The sequence below is a fragment of the Tamandua tetradactyla genome, chromosome 12 (assembly GCF_023851605.1).
Source record: "Tamandua tetradactyla isolate mTamTet1 chromosome 12, mTamTet1.pri, whole genome shotgun sequence".
NCBI lineage: Eukaryota > Metazoa > Chordata > Mammalia > Pilosa > Myrmecophagidae > Tamandua > Tamandua tetradactyla.
In genome coordinates this window covers 63,922,914-63,949,204 of record NC_135338.1, presented here as the reverse complement: position 1 = coordinate 63,949,204, position 26,291 = coordinate 63,922,914, and the positions used below count along the sequence as shown (strand labels likewise).

Sequence of the window (26,291 nt, the reverse complement as noted above, 5' to 3'; positions counted from 1 at the left end):
TCAGTAAAATGGAGATGACAGTCCTTTCTATCTCTAGTCACAAGGGACGACAGTGGCTTTATTCGATTCTGCCAATGCCTGGGATTTGGGCTTGAGGACTTCCCATAACTGGCTGCAAGAAAGCAGTCAACCCCATGTGCAACTGACCACTCAGTAGATGAGGCAAGGGTGCACCGGGTAGGTACCCCACATTCTGCTAAGAAATGGGACAGAACAGCAATACAAAATAAAATTTCGGACTCTTGCTGAGAAAGAGAGGAAGGACAAAGGCCAGGGAAAAGAAGTGCAAGTGGAGAAGGAGAAACTAATGAGTAGTCAGAAAATACATTAAAAAAAAAAAAAGTAGGGAGGCAAGCGAAGGAGGACAGGAGAGCCCAGATGTGGGTTCCAACATGGGGCTGGCTATCATTTATTGAAAAGCAGCGCCTGCCAGGTCCCCTGCCTAGCATTTTACAGTTAAACATTCATTTAATCTCCCACCAGCCCAGAGGTAGAAACTATTCTCCCCGTTCTAGTGACGACGAACCTAAAGCTCAGTGTGTTGATGCCGCGTGCCCGCAGAACACAGAAGCAGAGCTCCGCCCTGAGCCACGGTATGACTCCGGGGTACCCCATTCTATAACCCTCGCTACCTAGTTCAACTCTCAGGACAAAATGCCGAGTGAGAGAGGCGGGAGTTATCCTCGGAACGAGCACCTACTGGGTACATGTCAAGGCCTAATGCCAGGCGCGGGTGGGCAGAGGTAGGCAGGCGGCAGCGAGGGTCCGGAGGACAGAAGTACCGTCACCCACAAGCCACAGGCGCCCGGCGCCCCGAGCCTGCCGCGCAGAAGGGGCGCGAGGGTGGGGCAGAGAGGGGCGGAAATGGGCTGAGCACCGGCAGACGCGGCGAACGAGGCGGGGGCCTGAGGACCAGCTTGGGACCCGCGGGCTTGGCGCCAGGCAGCTAGCGCCGCACTCGGGTGCTATAGCCTCTGGTCCTCCGTCTGCGCGTGCGGGTGAGACTGGTAACGGAGACCCCGGGGGGCTAGGCGAGGGAAGGGTGGCCCGGGAAGGCGTAAGCGGCAGCACCTGGAGGCGAGGAAAGAGCGCGCGGCCAGGCGTTGGGGCCGCCAGCGGCGTCGCCAGACTCACCTCCCACAGTAGCCCCTCGGTACTCGTCGGCCCGGCCTAGCCGGAGGAGGCGGGGACAGATCCGGGCCGCGGGGGCTGCCGGGAGCCCGTTCCCAGGGCAACACAGCCCGCACAGCCCCGCGGCAGCTGGCTGGCTAGAAAGGCAGAGCCACCAGCAGAGGCGGGTTGGGAAGAGCGGAAGTGACGTTGCGGATTTCTGGGGACCAGCTTTCGGTCTTCTCGGGATGTCCGCGGGAATGGAAGGTAAGTGAGACGCGCGTGTTTCCCGCGGCGGGGAGGCTCCGGGTGTTAGGGCCGGGGCCGGGGGCTAGAACCGAGGCTGGGAAGCTCCCTTCGGGTTAAAAGGGGCTCGTGCTCAGTCTGCGAGGACTCAGTTTTTTTGTATAGTGACAGTCAAACGCGATGTATACGAAGGGCGAGCATGGTTCTTAATACTTAAATCGTTATTATCCTCGTTATGATTTAGTGTCGGCAAAGCACATTGGGTGCTGAGCCTTCCCTGCCTAGCTCCTCCTGAAATCCCCGAACTCCCCTCAGAATTCCTGCCACAGATTTTTCTGCTAGTAATGAAGACTGGCACCCAGCGAGTGTTCTAAGGGCGTAAATCCGCTCTCTTGAGCCTCACTTAAGCCCCTGAACTACAGGTGGGACGGGCTGTTAACCATTATGCTGTGCCTCACTCCGCTCGTTACTATGACTGATTACTTGTCTCCGTTTCCTTACTAGCCCATAAGTGTCTTAAATTCAAGAACCATGCTTTGTTTTCAACTCCTGAATATGTGCTGGGTTTGAGCAGACAGAGGATGAATAAGATGAGCACCCCCACGTATGACACCAGAAGGAAAGATAGAGGATAAAGACTGAGTCAGTATAACCTAGCGATGCCTAGACTGGACAGTGATGGTGATTAAATGTACAAATATAAAAACGCTTTTACATGAGAGGGAACAAATGGATGTCAACATTGCAAGGTGTTGAAATTGGGATGTATACAGGAAAAAAATATTGTCAATGCAAATTAGGGTCTATATTTAACAGTAACATTGTAATATGCTTTCATGGAATGTAATTGCCCAAACTAGATGTCAGTAAGTGGGGGGGGGGGGGGGCATGGGGAGGGGTATGGGGTTTTCTGTGTAAGAAAAGGAAATGTCCGGATTGTCATGGCAAAGGCATATTTACTTAGGTTGTATTGTATGATGTGCGACTAAAACTGTTTAAAATGAACAGAGATAGAAGTGCTGGAGAAAATGTGGAGAGCATGAGGTACCTAGTCCCTGTTGGTAGGGAAGCCGAGGGGCTGGACAGTGTAGTGACTCCACAGGAGGCTAAGGGAGGGGTTGCCGTATGATCCTACAACCCGTTACTAGGTCTGTACTTGGAGGTACTGAGAGTTGGGGCAGAAATGGACAGTTGCCTACTGGTGTTTATGGCAGCAGTGTTCTCAATTTACAATGGATGGAGGTGGCCTAAGGGTACGTCTACTGGAATGGAAGGGGAACTGTGGTGTATACACACAAGGGACTATTGAGCCGATGCAAGAAGTAATGAAGTTCTGAGGCATACAACTAGGATCTTGAGGACATATACTGAACGAAATGTCAGAAACAAAACGACAAATATTATCACGCCTCACTCATATGGACTAACTAGAATATACAGACTTTGAGAATAGAAGACGAGAGTATGAGTTGTCAGGTTGGGGCCTGTTTTAAAGGTTCCTAGATTGTAAGCTCTTATAGCAGTCACATCTATTCCAGAGTAATAACTGTTATTACTAAATTCTAAGATTCTGAACTATCTGTGTATAACCTGGTCATTCCCTAGAACTTCAGGTATTTGTGTAGCAACTGAGACTCAGAGCCCTGAAACTATGAAAGTTAGCATTCCTCCATACAGCAATTTTTTAAAAAGTTAAAAATGTGAAGAGACTTCAACTAGAGATATAAATGAAGCTGATCTGGATAGGACTAAGGTAAACCAGAAGACAGGGTAAAGAATGATATGGTCTGTATTTTAAAACCTCAAAGCGTGTGTGAGACCAAAGGAAGAGATGTTTGTTTTGTGCAAAATTTATATTTTTGGTAGCCCACTATCTAGTTTAACTTGTGTGGTCAGTTAATTTGAGCACCATAATTATACAGAATCTTAAATAGGGAGTGAGATCTTGTTGGTTGGTACAGGTCAGTGTGATGCTCCAATACATCCCAGAGTAATTTGGGAAAGCAATAAAAAAGTATTTGCTCAGTCCCCTGGAAGGGGAGAAAAGTAGAAATGTTAAACTTCCCCACCTCGGGCAGACAATAGAAAAGTATTTACTAAGCCCCCTTGGGAAGAAAGGTAGAAAGGTTAAACTTCCCCACCTAGGGAATTCCTGATATTCTTGCAAGTAGTGGGGACAACCTGTTTAATAGGCCAAGCCCTTGATCTTGGGGCTTGCCCCTTTGTAACTTATTCCTGCAAAGGAGAAGCTAAGTCTACTTATAATTATGCCTAAGAGTCACTCCTGGAGAACCTCCGTTGTTGCTCAGATGTGGCCTCTCTCTCTCTAAGCCACCGTGGCAGGTGAACTCACTGCCCCTCCACCCCCAAACACACACGGTGTAATCTCCCTGGCAACATGGGACAGGACTCCCGAGAATGAGCTGGGACCCAACATCATGGGATTAAGAAAGCCTTCTTGACTAAAAGGGGAAAGAGAGAAATGACACAAAATTAAGTTTCAGTGGCTGAGAGACTTCAAGAGGTTTCAAAGTAGAGATGGAGGTTATTTTTATGCATTAAATAGATAGCCCTTTTTAGCTATAGTGTATTGGAGTGGCTAGAGGGAAGTACCTGAAACTGTTGAACTGTATTGCAGTAGCACTGACTCCTTTTTTTTTTTTTTTTAACTTATTTCTGTATAATATAATATATATATATATACAAAACAAAGAAAGAAAAAAGCAATAATTTTCAAAGCACTCTTCAGCAAGTAGTTACAGAACAGATGCCAGAGTTTGTCATGGGCTACCATTCCATTATCCCAGATTTTTCCTTCTAGCTGTTCCAGAAGACTGGAGGCTAGAAGGATTTTTTTTTTTAATCATCACAATCAACTTTTTTTCATTTTTTGTGAAAAATAACACATATACAAAAAAAAAAAACAATAAATTTCAAAGCACGTTGCAATAATTAGTTGTAGAACAGATTTCAGAGTTTGGCATGGCTCACCATTCCACAATTTTAGGTTTTTACTTCTAGCTGCTCTACAGTAGCCTTGACTCTTGAAGATGATTATATAGCTTTTACAGTTTGACCATGTGATTGTGAAAATCTGTGGCTGACGCTCCCTTTATTCAGGGTATGGACAGATGAGTTAAAAAAATAAAGACAACGAAATAAATAATAGGGGGTGGGGGTAAGGGGTAAAAAAGTTGGATCGATTGCAATACTGGTCAATGAGAGGTAGGGTAAGAGGTATGGAATATATGGGGTTTTCCTTTTGTCTTTTTATTTGTTTTCTTGGGGTGATGCAAGTGTTCTAAAAATGATCCTGGTGATGAACACACAACTATGTGATGATATTGTGAGCCACTGATTATATACTTTGAATGGACTGTATGTATGTGAAGATACCTCAATAAAAATGTTAAAACAAAATAACATGAACCACTACTGAGGGGAGACACTAAAGTACCAACAGGTGGTAAGAGCTGTTCTTTCATTTAACACATTTAATTCATGCTATGTCCTGTGGGGTAAGTGGGAACCAAATAGAGCCACTACCTTGGTGGACCTTAAAGTCTAGGGTGAATACAGACATTTAAACAAGCAACTACACTATACTAGTGAATTTTAGGTAGTGGAAGTATACAGTGTTCTGAAACCTAATGCACTAAGTCCCAGCTCAACTTGGGGATCCAGGAAAAGTTCTTTTTGGATGTGACTTTTTAAAAAACGTAAACCAGACCATGTATCTTCCATGCTGGAAGCCCATTGCTCTCTTTCGATCATGGTTAGTATAAATCCCAACTTATTTCTTGGCCTATAAAATTCTAGTTGTTTTCACCTTCTCATGTGCTACCTCTATCCCCCATTTTATTCTAGGGACACTACTCTTTCTCTGTGCTTTAAACTCTTCAAGCTCATTCTTAGCTTTAGGACCTTGTGTATGCTGTTGCCTCTCCCTTCCCTCTTCTGACTTCTCAATATTCACATCTCAGCCCAAATGACAGCTTCTCAGGGGGTCATGCTAACACAAGACCCCATTTTACTTTCTTTGTGGCACTTATGATCTGAACTGATAACGATCATTTGTTTCTTATCTGCCTCCCCCTTAGAAAGTGAGTACCTTGAAAATGGTTCTGGTCCATTTATTCAGTTTGTTCCTCGTGCCTGACATATGCATGCAGCAAGTATTGGTTATTCATGTGTGAAAGAATAAATGGAAAGTCAATATGGTATTTATAAGCCCTAAAGGATACTGGGAGTTTCCCAGGTGAGTGGCAGCACACACTGACAGGAGGTATATTCCAGGTCAAGTTCAGAACTTGTGCCGAGTCAAGGCTGACATCTCAGAGTACCTGGGCAAGGCTAAAGCTGGGTAAGTGAAAGACCCAAGACGTAGATAACAGGAACCCTTGTGATAATAAGTAATATCTTGGTGTTTGCTTTTGTGCTCATCCCTCACAGCTTTATGCATGTTATCTAATCCTTGCAAGAACCCTACAAAGTAATTTTTTTATCCTACCTTACAGATGAGAAAATTGAGGCTACTAGAGGTTAACTAACTTGCCCCAAATCGCACACCTAGCAGTGCAGAGCTGAGATTCGGACTTGGGCAGTGGGGTTTTCAGAGCTGTTGTGGCCTGGATCCCTAAGGGGCTTCTTACGGGTTTGGGATTTTGTCCTATGAGCCTTGAGAAGCCTTTGGAGGTTTCAAGTACAGAAGAAAAGAAGGCACAGGAAGGGGGTGGAGCGGGAACATAAAAGCCCTGAGTCAGCTTCCAGCAGTTGGGGAGCTTCCCTCAAGTAGGATCTGTGTGAGTCTTGGAGGATTAGATGAAGACAGGGGCTTTCCAGACAGAAAGAATTACACATGTAAAGTCCTGGAGGCTACTTAGCTCCTGAAGAGCAGCCAGCAGTGCGTTTTAGCTGGGGGTCCAAGCACTGGGGTAGGACACTGAAGTGAGGGTTGAGGCTGAGGGGGAGCCAGGTCCTCAAGGCCATAGAGGGTTTGGACTTTACCTGAGTTCCAAGCTGGGCTGTTGGCAGACCCATTCGGCTCTGCACCTCTGGCATCCAGTGCTTTGTGTGTCTTGGAATAACAAGCATTTATGAACCACAAAGCTCTGAACAAGTTTAATGTATCAAAGTGCCTGCCTCAGGGAATCCCCTCAGAAGTTGGGGCTTTATCCTATAGGGAAAGTAAGGGGAGCCATTGAGGTCCTTTAGCAGAAAGTCAACCCTCCACCTTATTTCTAGCTTTTGAAAGTGGTAAAGATGCTCAAGGTAAAAACACTGTGGAGCCATTAACCTGAGAAAGGATTCAGCTATTCCTAGTGAAATCTAAAATGTAAAAGTAAAGATAAAGGGAGCTGCCACTGCCGCAGTCACGGTGTCACTAACTAATACCGTGGACACTTCCCATGAGGACATGATTCACGATGCCCAGATGGACTACCGTGGCACTCGCCTGGCAACCTGCCCATTTGACAGGTGCATCAAAATCTTCAATATGCACGATGGAGGGCAGATCCTCATTGCTGACCTCAGGGATCATGAGGGTTTCTGTGCGGCAAGTGTCCTGGGCCCACCCCATGTATAGCAACATCCTGACAAGCTGTTTGTATGACTGGAAAGTCATCATCTGGAAAGAGGAAAAAGGTACCTGGAAGAAGACTCTCAAGCACACAGGACATGACTCATCAGTGAACTCTGTGGTTGGACCCTGCATGACCATGGCCTGAGCCTGGCTAGTGGGAGCTTGGATGAGGCCATCTCCCTGCTGACCTACACCGGAGAGGGCCAGTGGGAAGTGAAGAAGATCAACAGTGCTCATACTATTGGCTGCAGTACTGTCAGCTGGCCCCTTGCTGTTGTACTTGGAAGCCTCAGAACAGCCGTCAGGGCAGAAACCCCACTACATCAAGAAGTTTGCATCAGGCAGTTATGACAACCTCATCAAGCTGTGGATGGAGGAGGAGTATAGCCAGTGGAAGGAGGAACAGAGGCTGGAAGCTCACAGTGACAGGATTCAAGACGTGGCCTGGACCCCCTCCATTGGTCTGCCTACCCATACCATCGCCAGCTGCTCCCAGGATGGCAGTGTATTCATTTGAACCGGTGATGATGCCTCAGGCAATACATGGTCCCCCAAACTACTGCATAAATTCAGTGATGTCATGTGGCATGTAAGCTAGTTGATCACAGACAACATCCTGGCTGTCTTGGACAGAGACAATAAAGTGACCCTGTTGAAGGAGTCAGTGGACAGGCAGCTGGTATGTATCAATGATGTCGACAAGGGCTAGGTTTCCACATCAGCTTCATTTATAGAGAGCCAGCAGAATGAACAATGACAAGACAGGTGGGCCTGGCTCCCCTGACTGCCCAGACTGCCTCTTCTGGGCCAACTAATCAAACAACTGGGAAAAACACCCAGCTCCAACAAAATTATTTTCTTAGGAATAGTTATAAATACAACCACAGAATGATCGTCTGCCTTAATATGATGCTTTAAGGATTGTAATATGATTTTGTATGGATTGTAACTTAATTCTAGCTGAAAGCAGTCTTGGTATGAAGGGGAAAAAACTACAATTGATCTTTAAAAGTATTGTTTCAAAATATTTTTGTCCAGTGGTTGCTTCGACAGCACATATACTAAAATTGGAACGATACAGAGAAGATTAGCATGGCCCCTGTGCAAAGATGACTTGCAAATTCATGAAGCATTCCAAAAATATATATATATATTGTGTGTGTGTCCATTTTTAGGTACCTTTTGGATTCAGATGTTATTGGTGGGGGAGTATTATTTCCAAAGTAATTGAATAAGTCATATTACTTATAAAAACAAAAACAGAGATAAAGTTCTGTTTGTCTTTTTCCAGGAAATGAATTTATTTGTTTATTCATTCAGACTTATTTGTCCCTTTGGTATAGCCTTTCAGACAGTTTCTCTATTAAAAGTTATAAAGACATTTAAATACTGCCACAATTAAGAAAAACAGAGTTGTCATTTATGCAAGTATAACTATTTAAGCTGCTTATGCAGTGAAATTAAAATATTTTAAATTTATTGTGATCTTTTGAAGGGGTTCTACTTTGCCATTTTAAAGAAATTGAGTGTACGTATACAAAATTAAGTTTTGAAAATTACATAAATTTTATTTTTATATGTGATAGGATTGCAGGAGCTTTCCCTAGCTCCCACCTGGGGTCTTCCTCGCAGCGAGACGGGGGAACTCGGTAGCCGACCGGTCCCGGGGGCTCAAAGGTCTGGAGGGCGTGCGAGATGATGAAGAACGAGTCGCGGGAACTGATGGGGCTGGCAAGGCGTCGCACACCAGAACGTTTATTAGAGGAAGTACAGAGCTTTATATAGTGGCGAGGCGGAAATGGGGGGGGGCCAGGGGAGGCACGCTGCGTGATTGGTGAGGAGGCTAAGGGTGGCAGCGAGGGATTGGGTGAGGTGAGAGCAGAAAGGTCCAATGGAATAGCTTGAAGATGTTGCTAGGCAGAGAGCGAGAGGACGAAGGTTGGGCCAATCGGAGAGTGAGAAGACAGTGGTGCGATGTGAGGTCAGAAGTTGCTAGGTGGAGGGCCTGAGAGATGAGGCCGATATTACATCCGGCAATTCCTCCCTTTTTTATTTTAAAGGAGGGATAAGGTTAGAGGAGAAGTGGAGAAGAGAGGGCACGCTGCTAGGTATTGAGCGACCAGAGGACCAGGCGGGTAGCAGGCTCCCTCGGAGTCTCGCGAAGGGCAGTACCGACCCATACTCACGGACTTCCCCTGGGGACCTTCGCCGGCCGGACGATTAGGTCCCAGGGTGGGCAACACTGGCTAACCAGACCTGAGCCTGGCGGCGCTCCTCCAGGCAGGCGGTACCCCTTATTAGCTGTAGGGTAGCAAGAGCGAGTAGTTGGGTTTTTTGCCGGTTGGCGGAAGCACGCCGGGCTAAACACACAATAATTAGGATGAGTAAAATTAGAAGAAGGAGTAGAATACTATAGAAAATTAGGTTTGAAGGTTGAAAGAGTGAGGAGAATTTTGCTGCTAACTCGGAGAGAAGGGTGGTTGAGAGTACAGGATGAATGGTGAAATTGGGGAAAGAAGGGGCTATCGGGAGTGAGAAATAGAACACCAGGGGGGTTTTGGATGGCAGCCCAGAGCTCCACGGCTTGCCCTGTGGAGGCAAGGGAGAGCATGGCAACAAGGATTTGAATGAGGGTGGGGGAGACTTGGGGGAGAGTAGGATGGGCTCTCGCATAGAGGCGGAGAAGCTGTTTAGGTAATTCGGTGTCTTCCGGCGCCTTTTGCGGTGGTTTCCCGTCCAGGGACATCCGAGCAGCTTGGTGTGTCAGATTCCTCATTCTGCGACGGAATCGCCTGCTCGGCCATTGCGGCGGGTTTGATGTTCCTTCCGGGGATCCAGATTGGCTGCGGCGCATTCTCTGGAAAGATATAAGCAAACCCGTGCCCTTGGGCGAGGAGAGGGGTGGGGCCTTTCCACTCGTTGCTGGCTGGGTCGCACCAGCGAACTAGTGGGGCCTGTGTGGGCCTATGAGAAGGTCCCCAGTGTTTGTGTACGGGAGAGAGGCCCTCTCAATCGAATGTGAGGAGATTTAGATGTATGAGGGCAGCCGTAATGAGGTCGCCCGGTGAGGACCGGGGGAGGTTTGCCTCTTCCTTTTGTATTTGAGTTTTAAGCCTGCGGTGTATAGCCTCTACGATGGCCTGCCCTTGTGGGTTGTAGGGGATGCCAAAGTGATGGGTGATGTTGTAGAGGCTGGTGGACGGTTCGATGTGACCAGCTTCCAGTTGCTCTTTAACGAGCGCTTTGAGTGCAGCCAGTTTATGGGGAGGTAAAGGCCACTGCTCCACCCAGATAGGCTCCTCTGTGTCCCATTGTAGAGGAGTGGGTGTTGGAGGTGTTATGCGAGCAGTGGCGCAAACTATTGGGGGGGGCTGAGTGGTAATCATTGCCCCCGCGGCTGATAGAATGTCTCAGCCCCATAGGATTTGGTCAATAGTAGTTAGGAAGAGGGGCTGAAAGGTGCCCGAACGGCCTTCATCATCTTCCCATTTTAAGGGGCGAGCGGCGCGTAGAGAGGGGGTGGAGCCCGTGGCTCCGATGACGGAGGGGCCCTCCTCCACCTTCCACTGAGTCATTAGGTGCGCCGGTAGGCACGATATTTCAGCGCCAGAGTCAATAGTGCCTGTATACCACTGCTGATTTATTTTAAGCACGCGGGTGGGTTTGTGAGGTGTAATGGGAACTGCCCACATTATGGCTTGGGGCCCTGCTTGGTTTGGGCCTGCGCCTCTTGGGGGTGGGGCTGAGGCATGCCCCCCCTGGAGTTTAAAGGCGGCTGCCGAGAGGACGAACGGCAGTCTTGGGCTCAGTGGTAGCCCTTGTTGCAACGAGGGCAGGGCGTAGGAGGTTTGCGCTGGGACCTGTGTGAAGGGGTGTTAGCTGTTGGGCATTCTCGGGCAAAGTGGCCAGTCTCGCCACATTTGAAACAGCCTGAGGTGAGGTACATGGCGGTGGCGATGGCTTGCGCCAGAGAGGAGGCACTAGCGTCGATGTTAGTACACGCTAGGACCCAGTTGTGCACCCCCTTTTCTTTTATTGGGATGAGTGCTTGCGTACAAGCGGGGAGGGCTCCCTCAAAAATGAGCTCTTTGGCAAGTGCCATTCGAGCTTGGTTGTCAGCTACTTTTCGCTCGCAGGTGTCAGTGACCCGTGAGACAAAGGAGGCGAAATCTTCCTCCCGGCCTTGAGTGAGTTTAGCGAACTTTTCTGGCTTAGCAGCTGAACATGTGCGGAAGGCTCATAGAGCTACTTCCCTTAATTGGAGCCAGAAGCCCGGTGGGGCTTGCGCGTAGTGCGCAGGAAGGGTGAAGGGGCGTGTCCCGGTGAAGGCTTCAGCCGGGAGGTCAATGCCGGAGGCATGGTCAGTGATAACTTGTTTTTCTGCCTCTGAATGAAAATGGGCTCGCCAGTCAATATATTGACCGGGGGTGAGAATGGCTCGCGCTAACGAGATCCAGTCAACAGGGGTACATAATGGTTGGGACAGTTCTTCTAGGAGATGGGTGGCATAAGGGCTGTTAAGGCCATGGGCATTGAAGGGGTACCAGGGGAGAGGGCGTTGAGGAGTGGGTTGGATATTCATGGGGAAACACGAAACTGGCTGCTGGAGAGGAGGCAGCGCGTGCACGAAGGGGTTAGTGTGAAAGAGGGGCTTGGGGCTTATATTGCAGGCAGAATTGCCAGGGGGTGCCAGGGGTCAGCCGAGATCGCTGCCGGCGTAGCGGACGGCCAAGGGGCTGGTTAATGGGCGTGGTGCCATCACAAGATGGCGGACGGGGTGGGGCAGTGGGATCATAAGATGGCGGACAGGGCAGGGAAGCGACGCAAAATGGCTGCCGGGGGCTTTCCCCAGTGAGGGCGGGGGAAGGGCACTTCCCGTTTTTGTTTGTTGAAGAAGGAGGAAGTGGCGGGTTAGATGGCGGGAGGGAGGGGTAGAGGCACTTCCTGTTTTCTTCTGGAGGAGAAAGAGGATGTTTGCCCGTTTTTTCATTTGAACAAGAAGGCGGAAGTGCGCCATCTTGATTGGCCTCGATATTGTTTAGTTTAGGGGGGTTGAGTTCGAGCGCATTGTTTAGTTGCTCGAACAAGGACTCAGTATCCGAATCGGAGTTGATGGGAAAGTCTTCTGCGTTATGGGGGTGCTGCGCAGACAAGGCCTCCCGCGGGGTGCAGTGGGACGGGGGCCGCGAGCCGTGAAGGCAGGAGCGAATAGTGATGAGCGTAGGTAAGAGACCGGGTGGTGGGGGTGGTTTATACAGGGTCCCTTGCCATTAGGGACGGGGGCCCTTACCTGTCGAGCGACGGCGACGGGGCTGACGAGGAGACGAGTAGTGCCGGTCCCTGTTCGGGTGCCAATTGCAGGAGCTTTCCCTAGCTCCCGCCTGGGGTCTTCCTCGCAGCGAGACGGGGGAACTCGGTAGCCGACCGGTCCCGGGGGCTCGAAGGTCTGGAGGGCGCGCAAGACGAAGAACGAGTCGCGGGAACTGATGGGGCTGGCAAGGCATCGCACACCAGAACATTTATTAGAGGAAGTACAGAGCTTTATATAGTGGCAAGAGGGAAATGGGGGGGGGGGGGCAGGGGAGGCGCGCTGCGTGATTGGTGAGGAGGCTAAGGGTGGCAGCGAGGGATTGGGTGAGGTGAGAGCAGAAAGGTCCAATGGAATAGCTTGAAGATGTTGCTAGGCAGAGAGCGAGAGGAGGAAGGTTGGGCCAATCGGAGAGTGAGAAGACAGTGGTGCGATGTGAGGTCAGAAGTTGCTAGGTGGAGGGCCTGAGAGATGAGGCCAATATTACATCCCGCATAGGATGAATGGAGAGCTATGCCTATTTCCTTTTATTCCTCCTAAGTCAGATAAGTTTTCTGCAAGAAATTTCTAACATGTAAAGGGAAGAGATAAGCCCTCCAAATCTTATGTCTTGAATTATATTAAATTAATATTTATTGTTTTTACCAAAATTTCTAGAAATTAATTTGTTTCACTAGCATCCTAATACTTTATTCCTATTTAAGGCAGAGTAATTTAGTTTATATTGTCTGTAGACGTGTACAGTGTGAAGCAGAATAATGTCTAAAGGGTGCTCACATATTGTGATGATGCAGAAATAGTTGATGACTTTTAAGCCATACTATGTGTTTAAAATTACTTTGATAAATACATTTGTATTTGTTTTGTTCAATGTAGAACTTAAAATTATTTAAGGAGGAATAATTAAACTTGAAAAACTTTACAAAAAAAGAAAGTGATAAGATATTTACCCTATAACTATGGTTGTGGGTTTCATAATAATCATGTGTTTTTTACTCCTTATCAGCAAAGACTGTTGGAATTGCAACTCCCAGAAAACCTGTCTTATCTGTCAGTGCAAGAAGAATTAAGGACAATGCAGCTGATTGGCATAATTTAATCCTGAAATGGGAAAAGCTCAATGATGCAGGTTTTGCTACTGCAAACAGTATTGCCAACCTGAAAATGAGTTTATTGTAAGTACATGCAGACTGCCTCCTGCACTGAGTTTTTCACTCTTAATGATGGGGCAGAAGTTTCATGATAGTCTTTTAGAGTGGGAAGGGTGTTCTTTGTTTGTCATCATGGTTAAATTAAAAAACAAAACTTTAAACCAAAAAGCAAGTGTAAAACCTTACATGCATCATGAACTGTAATTGTAAGTTTTTAAATACCAAACAGTACTACATAGGTTGCAACTGTAAGTAAAAATAGGCTGAAAGAATACGAGCTCAGTTCAAGAAGATGGTTGCTTCTGGGAAGAATGGCCTGGTGGATAAAGAAAACCACATGTTTATCAATAGCGTTTAATTTTATTTCCTAAGAAAAGACAAAGGAATTATGAGGAAAATGTTAGCAGTTGCCAATTCTGATTGGCTCTTTCTGTTCTTTGCACTTTCCTGTATATTTTTCTAATTTCTTGAAGTTATAAATGGAAAAAAACCAAAAAACTTCCTTTAGCTTACTTTTATTTGCAGACTTCAGTCTTTACTCCCTGGCATTATCTCCTGGCACTTGCCAAACTGTTTTCGTGTGAAGTTTCCTCAGACACATCATGTTCTTTTGACCCTCTGCTGTCTTTTCCTGGTAGAATCCTGCTAAGCAAGTTCCATGAAACAGTTCTTAATCCTTACTACATACGATGATCTCTGATAGTGTATCTTTATTTAACCTGTTTAATTTTTTATTAAATGTTGATTGTAATCCCACTCAATTGATTTCATGCCCTAGAGTTCACAGCCATCAGTTTAAAATTCACATTCTAGATTGTCAACTTTTTGAGAGAAAAGTCCATGCTGTACCCCCAGCACTTTGCTGTACTCCACGGATGCCACACATTGGCTGAATGTAATTGACTTAGCAAAACTGAGTAACCCGTGGACACATTCATTGTATATGTAAATAATGACTAAACGTTTATTATAACACAACATGAAACAAGAAGGCTTATGCAAAACAGCTGAAGTAATTAACGTGGATATTAAGTTTCCTAGGATTTATCAAAACACAATAAGGCAAGCTTACGGAGTATATTTCATTCCCATTATTTTCTATTTTTTTCCAGGAGTAAAGACAAGATGGAATTAGAGAACTGTAGCCTGGCTGCTGATAGAAATGAAGTAAAGATGCATCCAGAATATAACAAGGAGCTTGAGGCACTGTGTGAGGCCTTGCAGGCCACTATGGATGAGTTGGTAAGAACCAAAGATCCCAGCCACCTAGGGTCACTGTCCCGGACTCTAATGGCTGTCTTTGGGTTTGCTTGCCCACTCAGCAGTGTTTGACACTGTTGGCGATGCCTTCCTTCTGCAGACTTTTTCCTCCCTCTCTCATGTCTGTTTTCCCTCTTCAGCCACTTCTGGCGATCCCTCTTCCTCCACTGGCCCTATAAATCTTGTTGTTCCTCAGGTTACTGCCTTAGACCTTCTGTCCTGCCTGCCCTTCATGGTGTCCAGGGCAATTTCACACACTTTTAGGGCTTCACATGGTAAATAGTTGGCTGTGAGGGCCGCACAATCTCAGTCTCAACTACTCAGCCCTACCTCTGTAGCCCCAAAGCAGCTGTACATGATACATAAATGAGCTGGGTGGTGTTCCAGGAAAACTTTATTTATGGACACCAACATTTTAATCTTATATTATTTTCATGTGCAACAAAATTATTGTTCTTTTGATTTTTTCAATCATTTGAAAATGTAAAAACCATTCTTAGCTTGCACAAAAATAGGTGAATGGGCAGCTTTGGTCTGTGGGCCGTAGTTTGCCAGCCCCGATCTGACACATAAGAGACACTCAGTAAATGTCGTTGAATAATGATTCAACATTAATGGCTGAATGTTCAGTATCTACCATGCTAGCTACTAGATATTGATATTAGCTACTAGATATTGATATAATATCACCTCATCTTTTACAACCCACAGGAAATAAGATTTTGTGTGTGTTTGAACTGGATAACTTAAAGCTTACCTATAAACATGCAAGATCTTTATATTTCAACCTTTTTTGATGGAACGGTTTCTAATGCTTCCCGTGCATCCTTGCCTATTTAAACAGAATCTATTGAACATAATTGTATTTCTCTAAGATACCACATCCTCAAATTTAGTGTTCTACCTAATATAAGACAGACTATAGGTTTAAAAGAAATACTACATTGTTAAATATCACATCAACTGTAAGGTACATACTTCATTTCAGAAACACTAAAGTGAGGAGGAAAAAATGCATTGGGGACACTTTGGAATTTAGCCTTTTCTCTGTGATTGAATTGCAATATTGTGTTCAGGACTTTTTGAGATTTATGGGGTTGACACACATTCAACTTGTCTAGATAAACTGTTAGGTTTTTATGATTGTCCTGTGTACTCTTTGTGATTCCCTCTTCGATTTGGCCTTGGGGTTGTGCTATGATAAGAAACACGTGCCCATGGCCCAACTTCCTCACATCCACATTATGAGAATGTCAGAGTCTCCAAGCCTGCAGCCTCCTTCTTTCTTAAAAGAGGATATGGCAAGCATCAGTGAGTTGGAGTGGTCAGGGGCACCCTGACTTCAAGGTAGGAGCCAGAAGAATTGGCAGATAACTGGAATAAGGCGGGAGGATGTTTCTCAGGCTGTGGCTCAGGGTAATTAATGCCATTACTCATCTGCCACCTGAACACAACTTCCCAGGCCTGCCTGTGCCCCCTACCCTTGGGAAACAGGGACCATGTGTTCTCTCAGATTTCCCAAGCCTCCAGGTCTCTGTTGCAGCAAATTTTTTTTTAATTAATAAACTGTTTTTTAGAGCAGTTTTAGATTTACAGATTGAGATTGAGGAGCTGCTACAGGAGTTCCCATATACCATCCCCCTCCCACTTCACCCAGTTTCCCCTGCTCTTCACATCTTACATTAGTACAATGTATTTATTACAATTAAAAAGCCAAATTGATACATCCTTATTAACTAGAGTCCATGTTTTACTCACATTTCCTTAGTTTTTCCCTAATGTCCCTTGTCCCAGGACCCATGTTACCCTTAGTTGTCACCTCTCCTTAGCCTCCTCTGGGCTATGACAATTTCCTGGACTTCCTGTATTTGTGATGACTTGGCAATTCTGAGGCGTTTTGGCCAGGCGCTTATAAAATGACCCTCAAGTGGGATTTGTCTGATGTTTTTCTCATGATTAGGCTGGGGTTGTGGGCTTTGGGGAGCAAGACCCCAGAGGGAAAGTGTCCTCATCATATCCTATCAAGGGTACCCGCTGTCAATATGACTTATCCTGGGACTGTTGGCTTTGACTGCCTGGCTTGGGGCTGTTAAAGGTTTCCCTGTAAAGGTCCTCTTTTATCCCCCATCCTTTGTAAATAAGTCACTGCCCAGACCACACCTAAGGAGGGGAGTGATGCTTCACCTCTGTGAGGGCAGGGGAGCTACATAAATTATTTGGAATTCTCCTGCATGGGAAATTTGCACCTTCTCCCCCATTTGCTAATTTATTCCATCATTTTTATATCAGTATGGACTCAGAGATACTTATCTGGAACTTTGGATTACAGTCTACTGGCACTTGATTTCGTTGTTCAGATTATTCTGGCTTTGACCATTAGGAGCTTTCAGTTGGTTCCTGTGCCTCTTTAACATATCCCCATCCTTGTGGGGTTTGTGGGATTTGGGGGTTTGTTTTGCACTTAATTTCTGGCACTACAGTTCCAGAATCATCCATTCCTCCAAGGAGCCCTGGTTCTTGTTATTAGAGAATGATCTTTGACTGCATGACCTCACCCTGGGTGTCAGGCACCCAGTTTCTCTGCTCAGTTAATTTATTTTATTTAAAGCTCATTTGGAAATAAGTTCTCATTCCATGTTCAAATCCAACAGTTGGTGTTATGAGAATACTAAGAATGTTTTTCCTGTTTTCCTCCATCCTTAGAAAATGATTTCTCAGACTTGGTTTAAGTGTCTTTCATACATTTGATTTGCTGGGCATTGGCTGCATACCTTTCCCTAAGCTGGAGTAACATTTTGCAGTGTGGTTGTGTTAGCTATGGGGTTGAAGCAGTGACCCTAGAAGGGAAGTGTGGGTCATGGTTCATGCACTCGTACCTTGGGCCTGCATATGTGTACTTAACTCTAGTCTCTTTATTAATCACCAAGCTATGGAGTCAGTTTGCCACCTCTGGCCTGGTGCCAAGCCTCTGGTTTTCTTGCTTCCTGATCTTTATGAGCATCTCTTAGAGTAGGTACAACAGGACCGCCACAGGGTGCAGAGGAAAGCACATAGGACCAGGTGTCCTAGGACATGCGGTCAGATACTTGGCCCCAAGGTCTGGCCTCGTCCCTGTCCTAGCTCAGCAACCTCAAGTAATTTCCCCAGCTACGAAACAGAAATGGTGAGGCCTGCCTCCTGGGGTGGGATCAAGTGAAATATCGAACCTGAGAACATTTGGAAAAGAATATGGATTCTTTTAAAAATTAATATTGGTTAAACGTAGAATATCCCACTTCAGATGTAATTGGAGGATGGTCGAAAGGATCAAGTGTAAAAATTAAGGTTCGTTATTTGCCCCCTGTGTACATAAAAGCTAACTGCATGTAGGAGCTAGAAATTTGTAGACTTATGCTCCTTCAATCTAAAATCCTGGAGTTTCTTCTCCTATTTATTTTATTTAACAAACACTTACTTAGCTCCAACTACATGCTTTGCAAACTTTACTCAATTATTCCCCTTCCCAGCCCTGTGAGTATAAGAACTTGATTAGCTGTGTGCTGTGCTGCCTTGCCTGCCCATGGAGTTGATATTGGGATGTTTGGGAAGTGGCTGTGCAGATGATGCAGTTATGGGACTTATCATGGAGCCTGATATCCATGAGGGTATCATCAGTATCAGGTGTCACTAGTTCCTTCCATCTGTCATGGCTGCCTGTCCTTATGACTATTTTGCAAAAAAGTAAACCCAGGCTCAAAGAGGATTCGGTAGACTCAATAACTGGGAATGAGTTTATTGAAAGGCAGCTAATAAAATAAAGGCAGTTAATAAAAGAAAGTCCTTATTTGATGCCTTCTCTCCTCCATTCCATAAAAGCAGCAGGAGTACCTACACTGGGATTCTCCCAGGGCTGAAAAATTAGTTTCATTCATAAATCTCAGTTGGGGGGAGGGTGTCTCAGCAAGCTCTCTCTTCTCCAGGACTGGAAATTGAGAGTTTGTGAAGTAATCCAAATTAATGAAAGCACAACTCTTTACCTCCATCTCCACTGAAATTTGCTCTACATGGAGTTAACAGTGTTAAATTATTGGAATTTTCATCTGAATAGACTTACGCTTCTTAGCTTTGAAATCTTAGTTATTGACTCTGAGATTGGAATAGATTTCAAGTAATATTTCCATGTTCCAAATTAATATGTTTTCAGACCAAAATACAGATGAAAATGGAAAAGCTGTCTTCAACCACCAAAGGAATTTGTGACCTGGAAAACTACCATTATGGAGAGGACAGTAAGCGGGCCCCCCTGTTTCACACCTGGCCCACCTCCCAGTTTTGTAAGTAGTTCCTTCAGCTCTGATTTTCAGGTGGTAAAATGACAAGGCATTTGGTAGCATTTAGATCTTAAGAAGGTGACAAGGCTTTGAAATTCAATTCAAGGTTATTATCTTAAAACCAGCACTTTTTGGCTTTAATTACCTGGAGACCCATGAAGCAAGCTCTAGTCATTAATCCTTTAAAACCAGTGGGAAGAATGAATTCTCTCTTATTTGTAGAGGCAGAAATGTATATATTACTTCTTTTTCTGAAGAAGAAAGGCAGTTTTTGTTTGTTTTAATTAACAAATAAATTTAGGTCTCTTCAGCTAACCCCTTTGAAGACTGACTACTAGGAAAAATGAGCTCATTTAAATAAAGAGACTTCTTAAGGGGTTACTTGCAGCTTTATTAGGTTCAAAAGAAGAGTTAAGCTATTTGATTTTTTTTTCTAATTTTTAAGTTTTTTTAAAAAATATAACAAACACAAACATTCTTAACATATAATTCCGTTCTACGTATATAATCAGTAATTCATAATATCATCACATAGTTGCATATTCACATCATGGTCATTTCTTAGAACATTTGCATCAGTTCAGAAAAAGAAATAAAAAGACAACAGAAAAAATTCATACATACCATACCTCTTACCCTCCCTTTCATTGATCACTAGCATTTTAATCTACTAAATTTATTTTAACATTTGTTCCCCCATTATTTATTTTTATTCCGTATGTTTTACTCGTCTGTTGATGACGTAGATAAAAGGAGCCCCAGACACAAGGTTTTCACAGTCACACAAGTCACATTGTGAAAGCTTTATCATTATACAGTCATCTTGAAGAAACATGGCTACTGGAACACAGCTCTACATTTTCAGGCAGTTCCTTCCTCTCCATTACATCTTGACTAACAAGGTGATAACTATTTAATGCATAAGAATAACCTCCAAACCTCTCGACTCTTTGGAATCTCTCAGCCATTGAGACTTTATTTTGTCTCATTTCGCTCTTCCTCCTTTTGGTCGATGTTTTTTTTTTTTTAAAGCGGTTTTGTTCACACACCCATACAATCTATTTGATGTTGATTTGATACTTCACTTTTTGAGGGAGAAAAGGATAAAATCACCTAATGTGATATGTTTATTGAAATACTGTCCGTTTGTGGGGAAGCTATTTGCAATCATTGCAGGTCACGAGGAGTTAAACTGACAATTTAATTTTTAATTTCATGATTCTCAGCACATTATCTGATTCTGCACACCTATGCCAGCTAGCATGACCTGGATATCTGGTCCCTCCTCATCTCAGAGCTGTTTCTGATTCAGGTTCTAACAAGGGGCTTTTAGAAGTGTCCATTCACCCCAGGTCAAGGGCTCTACCTCAAATTCTAGTGATTAAAAAATTAGGATTTCTCACTGGGGAACTTGATATATTGAAAGCATTTAAAGGCAGTTTTTCTTGGGATTTCTCTTTCCTCTGATGGTTGTTTCAGATGACGTTTCCCGCAGGCTCTCTGACATGTACAGGAAGGAACTCCTCTTGAAGCGCACCATGGTTGAAGAGCTTGCCCACACTGCAGACCGTGATCTCACCCTGAGCTATTTGTCCATGTGGCTGCACCAGCCATATGTAGAGAGTGACAGCAAGCTACAGCTGGAGGGCATGCTGCTCGAAACAGGACACCGGGCACTGTGACTTCCCAGAACCCTTCTGCTTCTGGGCTCAGCCTCCAGATGCCAGACCACTTCTCCTTCCATGTCTCCCAAGGCAGACAGCCTCAGAATTCCCCTTTCCTGGACAGGCCGCAGGGCCAAACCATGGTCTAAGATGCTGTGCTCTGGCATGGCCACCCACAGACCTTAGGACTTCCAGGCTGGACCATTTCCTCCGCTCCTTATGGTGGCCTCTCTTCTGTTCCTGCTGCGAGCCATCTACCATGTGGTGCTTCTCATCAGGCAGTACCCACTCCTCCGCCACCACTCTGAGTCACCTGTACCTACTCTGAATCCATCACCCATGAGTGCTTCCAGATGAAATAAATGAGTTCCTGAATAGATCAACTGATCTGGTTTTTGTAAATAGGGTGTGTTTTATACATTATGAGTGCACAAAAAAGCCCTGGCTTAATATTTTTATTTAATGTGTCAGTATTGTTTGAATTTTTTTGAGAATATATCAGTTTCGTAAATACACCAAATTTTTAAGATAATGTAGAGTTAACTGAGTAAAGATTGGCATCATGGAAATGAAAGCTGCCCCCTAAAAATTGCCTCTGTTTGCATGTTTAGGATGTGACAGGCCAAATAAAGCATCTTCCTTGCTTACTCTGGCATCAGTCTCAGAGTCTGGCAGATTTTTGCAAGTGTTTCCATGGTAAATGTATCCTATTAGAATAAGAGAAAGGCCAAAAATTAGTGTGTGGAGAAAATACTAAACTATCCAGAAGTCTACTTTAAATGGAGTTCTTTTCTGTGACATTGCTTGTTACATGGTTTCTTCATCTGTGTTTGCCTTTTTCATAAATTCTCTGATCCCAAACTGTTTTTTTCTGTAGGGCTGTGTACATAGTGATATTTAATAAATAATCATTTTTAATCATGTTGTTTTAGCTTTTTATATTTAACCACTCATCTGTGGTTAGCGAAACAATTTTAACTTCAAGTCACTGAAGGACAAATGTGTGTAGAATTTAGAGCCGAGAGGGACCTCAGAAGACTACTTATAACACCTGTGCATTTCACAAATAACCGAAAACCAAGGCAGTGAGCCTGCAGCTGTCCAAGGCCATGTGGCTACTGCATGGCAGATCCCAAATCTGCTTTTCTTTTAGGCTACCATGAACTGAGACCAGAAGTGTAGCCCTCAGACTCTAGTATCTTTTTATTCATTGTTTTGCCAAGAAGTACCAAGAACTTACTACGTACTCAACTCTGTGCTTGGAACCAGGGCTCAAAAACAGTATTACAGATGATCCTCAAAGGAGATATTTGGACTGGGAGGGAAGGCAGACTTGTAATACAACACATGCAGTTATGGCACAAGCATCATCATAAAATAATGTGGCAGGGGTGTGTGTGTCAGTTTTACATTGTTTCCCAGCGGCAAATATAAGAAACTCTGTGCTTTGTCATATGGGGTGAAATTGAAGTTCTAGCACCCAACAATATGTACGTCCCAGGAGAAGAAAGAAAATATTCCAAAAATAAAAGTCTATCGTATGGGAGAGGGGCCAAGATAGTGGCTTAGTAAGGTGTGCACGTCTTAGTTCCTCCTCCAGAACAACTACTAAATAACCAGAAACGGTATAGAACAGCTCCCGGAGCCACGACAGAGACTGGACACACAGCGTACCCCAGTCTGGACCGGCTGGACCAGCTGCGAGGCTCCGCAGAGGTGAGATCCCTGAGTGGCACGCGCTTCCCCGGGCCGTGGCGGCTGGCGGCCGGCGCCCCTCCCTCATGGGCGGCTTCCTGGACGGCTGAGAGTATTGGAGAGGTGAGTTCACCAAGCTGCGGCGGCCGGTAGCCAGCACCCCTCCCTCACGGGCGGCTTCCCGGACCGACTGAGAGTCTCGGAGAGGCGAGTTCTCCAAGCCAGGGCAGCTGGTGGCCGGCACCCCTCCTTTGCAGGCGGCTTCCCGGACCGGCCGCAGTCTCGGATCAGCGAGTTCCCCAAGCTGCGGCGACCGGCGCCCCTCCCCCACAGGCAGCTTCCCGGAGGGAAAGGAAAGAGTCTACAACAGTAGCAGGGACTGAGTCCAACCAAACACCAACAGTGGCATTAATAAACAAATTCTGACTACTAAAAATAGGCCCCCAGCTCAGGCGAAACTGATCAAGGCAGAAGTCGCCTATTGGGCTAACTGAAAAAGAGGAAAGGGGGCGAAACAGAGCCTTCTGTGGCTGTTTCTACAGAGGCTTGGTCGCCTCTGGACTCAGCGCCGGGATTACACAAGTTGCAACTGCCCCAAACGCAGAAACAGGCTGCTTTCAGGGCTCTCCACCAACTGAACCTTCCCCACGGGAGGGGTGAAATGCAACTCAGGTGGAATCCCTCTCTCAAGGAATTCAGATCCCAGGACTTTGCAATCTGAAGCCATTAAAACCAGCCTACAACCTTTCCTCTGTCTCCACCATGCACCCAGCAGGGAGAGCCTTCCAAAGTTAAAGGAGCCACAACATCTTTTGCTGGTGGGACTCGCAGACAGACAAGAGCCACATACTGGGCAGCATAAGAAAAACAGAGCCCAGAGACTTCACAGGAAAGTCTTTCAACCTGTTGGGTCTCACATTCAAGGAAATCTGATTAAATGTCCAGACACCAGCAAAAAATAACATATCATACCAGGAAAATTGAAGATATGGCCCAGTCAAAGGAACAAACCAATAGTTCAAATGAGATACAGGAGCTGAGACAACTAATTCTGAATATATGAAGAGAAATGGAAAACCTCTTCAAAAACCAAATCAATAAATTGAGGGAGGACATGAAGAAGGCAAGGGATGAACAAAAAGAAGAAATGGAAAGTCTGAAAAAACAAATCACAGAACTTATGGGAATGAAAGATACAGTAGAAGAGATAAAAAAAAACAATGGAAACCCAGAATGGTAGATTCCAAGAGACAGAGGTTAGAATTAGTGAACTGGAGGATGGAACATCTGAAATCCAAAAAGAAACAGAAACTATAGGGAAAAGAATGGGAAAATTTGAGCAGGGGCTCAGGGAATTGATGATAATATGAAGCGCACAAATATATGTGTTGTGGGTGTCCCAGAAGGAGAAGAGAAGGGAAAAGGAGGAGAAAAACTAATGGAAGAAATTATCACTGAAAATTTCCCAACTCTTATAAAAGACCTAAAATTACAGATTCAAGAAGTGTGGCACACCCCAAAGAGAACAGATCCAAATACGCGTTCTCCAAGACACTTACTAGTTAGAATGTCAGAGGTCAAAGAGAAAGAGAGGATCTTGAAAGCAGCAAGAGAAAAACAGTCCATCACATACAAGGGAAACCCAATAAGACTATGTGTAGATTTCTCAGCAGAAACCATGGAAGCAAGAAGACAGTGGGATGATATATTTAAATTACTAAAAGAAAAACTGCCAACCAAGACTTCTATATCCAGCAAAATTGTCCTTCAAAAATGAGGGAGAAATTAAAACATTTTGAGACAAAAAGTCACTGAGAGAATTTGTGACCAAGAGACCAGCTCTGCAAGAAATACTAAAGGGAGCACTAGAGTCAGATACGAAAAGACAGAAGAGAGAGGTGTGGAGAAGAGTGTAGAAAGAAGGAAAATTAGATATGATATATATAATACAAAAGGCAAAATGGTAGAGGAAAGTATTACCCAAGCAGTAATAACACTAAATGTTAATGGACTGAATTCCCCAATCAAAAAACATAGACTGGCAGAATGGATTAAAAAACAGGATCCTTCTATATGCTGTCTACAGAAAACACATCTTAGACCCAAAGATAAACATAAGTTGAAAGTGAAAGGTTGGGAAAAGATATTTCATGCAAATAACAACCACAAAAGAGCAGGAGTAGCTATACTAATATCCAACAAATTAGACTTCAAATTGAAAACAATTAAAAGAGACAAAGAAGGATACTATCTACTAATAAAAGAAACAATTAAACAAGAAGACATAACAATCATAAATATTTACGCACCGAATCAGAATGCTCCAAAATACATGAGGAATACACTGCAAATACTGAAAAGGGAAATAGACACAACTACCATAATAGTTGGAGACTTCAATTCCCCACTCTCATCAATGGACAGAACATCTAGACAGAGGATCAATAAAGAAACAGAATTTGAATATTACAATAAATGAGCTAGACTTAACAGACATTTATAGGACATTACATCCCACAACAGCAGGATACACCTTTTTCTCAAGTACTCATGGATCATTCTCAAAGATAGACCATATGCTGAGTCACAAAGCAAGTCTCAACAAATTTAAAAAGATTGAAATCATACACAACACTTTTTCGGATCATAAAGGAATGAAGTTGGAAATCAATAATAGGCAGAGTGCCAGAAAATTCACAAATACGTGGAGGCTCAACAACACACTCTTAAACAACCAGTGGGTCAAGGAAGAAATTGCAAGAGAAATTAGTAAATATCTCGAGACGAATGTAAATGAAAACACAACATATCAAAACCTATGGGACGCAGCAAAGGCAGTGCTAAGAGGGAAATTTATTGCCCTAAATGCCTATATCAGAAAAGAGGAAAGGGCAATAATTCAGGAATTAACTGTCCACTTGGAAGAACTGGAGAAAGAACAGCAAACTAACCCCAAAGCAAGCAAAAGGAAAGAAATAACAAAGATTAGAGCAGAAATAAATGAAATTGAGAACATGAAAACAACAGAGAAAATCAATAAGACCAGAAGTTGGTTCTATGAGAAAATAAACAAAATTGATGGGCCCTTAGCAAGACTGACAAAAAGAGGAAGAGAGAGGATGCAAATAAATAAGATCAGAAATGGAAGAGGAGACATAACCACTGACCTCACAGAAATAAAGGAGGTAATAACAGGATACTATGAACAACTTTACGCTAATAAATACAACAATGTAGATGAAATGGACAGGTTCCTAGAAAGGCATGAACAACCAACTTTGACTCAAGAAGAAATTGATGACCTCAACAAACCAATCACAAGTAAAGAAATTGAATCAGTCATTAAAAAGGTTCCCAAAAAGAAAAGTCCAGGACCAGACGGCTTCATATGTGAATTCTACCAAACATTCGAGAAAGAATTAGTGGCAACCCTGCTGAAACTCTTCAAAAAAATTGAAGTGGAGGGAAAGCTACCTAATTCATTCTATGAAGCCAGCATCACCCTCATACCAAAACCAGGCAAAGATAGTACAAAAAAAGAAAACTACAGACCAATCTCTCTAATGAATATAGATGCAAAAATCCTCAACAAAATTCTAGCAAATCGAATCCAGCAACACATTAAAAGAATTATACATCATGACCAAGTAGGATTCATCCCAGGTATGCAAGGATGGTTCAACATAAGAAAATCAATTAATGTAATACACCATATCAACAAATCAAAGCAGAAAAATCACATGATCATCTCAATTGATGCAGAGAAGGCATCTGACAAGATTTAACATCCTTTCCTGTTGAAAACACTTCAAAGGATAGGAATACAAGGGAACTTCCTTAAAATGATAGAGGGAATATATGAAAAACCCACAGCTAATATCATCCTCAATGGGGAAAAATTGAAAACTTTCCCCCTAAGATCAGGAACAAGACAAGGATGTCCATTATCACCACTGTTATTCA

General features: G+C 44.3%; 3 protein-coding genes, 1 non-coding gene and 1 pseudogene across 10 annotated transcripts in view; 3 read left to right on the top strand and 2 right to left on the bottom strand.

Moving 5' to 3' along the window:
- Positions 1-1,260, bottom strand: part of TECPR2 (tectonin beta-propeller repeat containing 2) — a 130,646-nt gene extending 129,386 nt beyond the window's left edge. For 4 of the 5 annotated variants that reach the window (XR_013160523.1, XM_077123584.1, XM_077123587.1 and 1 more), the window contains exon 1: positions 1,135-1,260. The gene's annotated coding sequence lies outside the window, so the exon portion shown is untranslated. Of the gene's footprint in view, positions 1-1,071 lie in introns of all 5 variants that reach the window. The other variant, XM_077123585.1, reaches the window with a different exon arrangement.
- On the top strand, positions 593-22,341 carry CINP (cyclin dependent kinase 2 interacting protein). 3 transcript variants are annotated; one of them, XM_077123615.1, is made up of 5 exons: positions 593-703; positions 13,255-13,423; positions 14,512-14,641; positions 18,843-18,972; positions 20,449-22,341. In XM_077123615.1, the coding sequence occupies exons 1-5, from the start codon at positions 655-657 to the stop codon at positions 20,649-20,651; spliced, it is 681 nt and encodes a 226-aa protein (XP_076979730.1). In that variant the 5' UTR covers positions 593-654; the 3' UTR covers positions 20,652-22,341. The 3 variants fall into 3 exon arrangements, with proteins under 3 accessions (XP_076979730.1, XP_076979732.1, XP_076979731.1); XM_077123617.1 differs by lacking the exon at positions 593-703 and adding an exon at positions 1,273-1,377 and having other exon boundaries at positions 20,449-22,336; XM_077123616.1 differs by lacking the exon at positions 593-703 and adding an exon at positions 2,020-2,105.
- On the top strand, positions 5,727-8,503 carry LOC143652237 (protein SEC13 homolog pseudogene; annotated as a pseudogene).
- Positions 7,978-8,084, top strand: LOC143652748 (U6 spliceosomal RNA). The gene has a single exon (XR_013160811.1). It is a non-coding gene; the product is annotated as a U6 spliceosomal RNA (small nuclear RNA).
- Positions 21,255-26,291, bottom strand: part of ZNF839 (zinc finger protein 839) — an 81,920-nt gene continuing 76,883 nt past the window's right edge. Inside the window, exon 9 of the mRNA XM_077123590.1 lies at positions 21,255-21,340. The gene's annotated coding sequence lies outside the window, so the exon portion shown is untranslated. The remainder of the gene's footprint in view (positions 21,341-26,291) is intronic.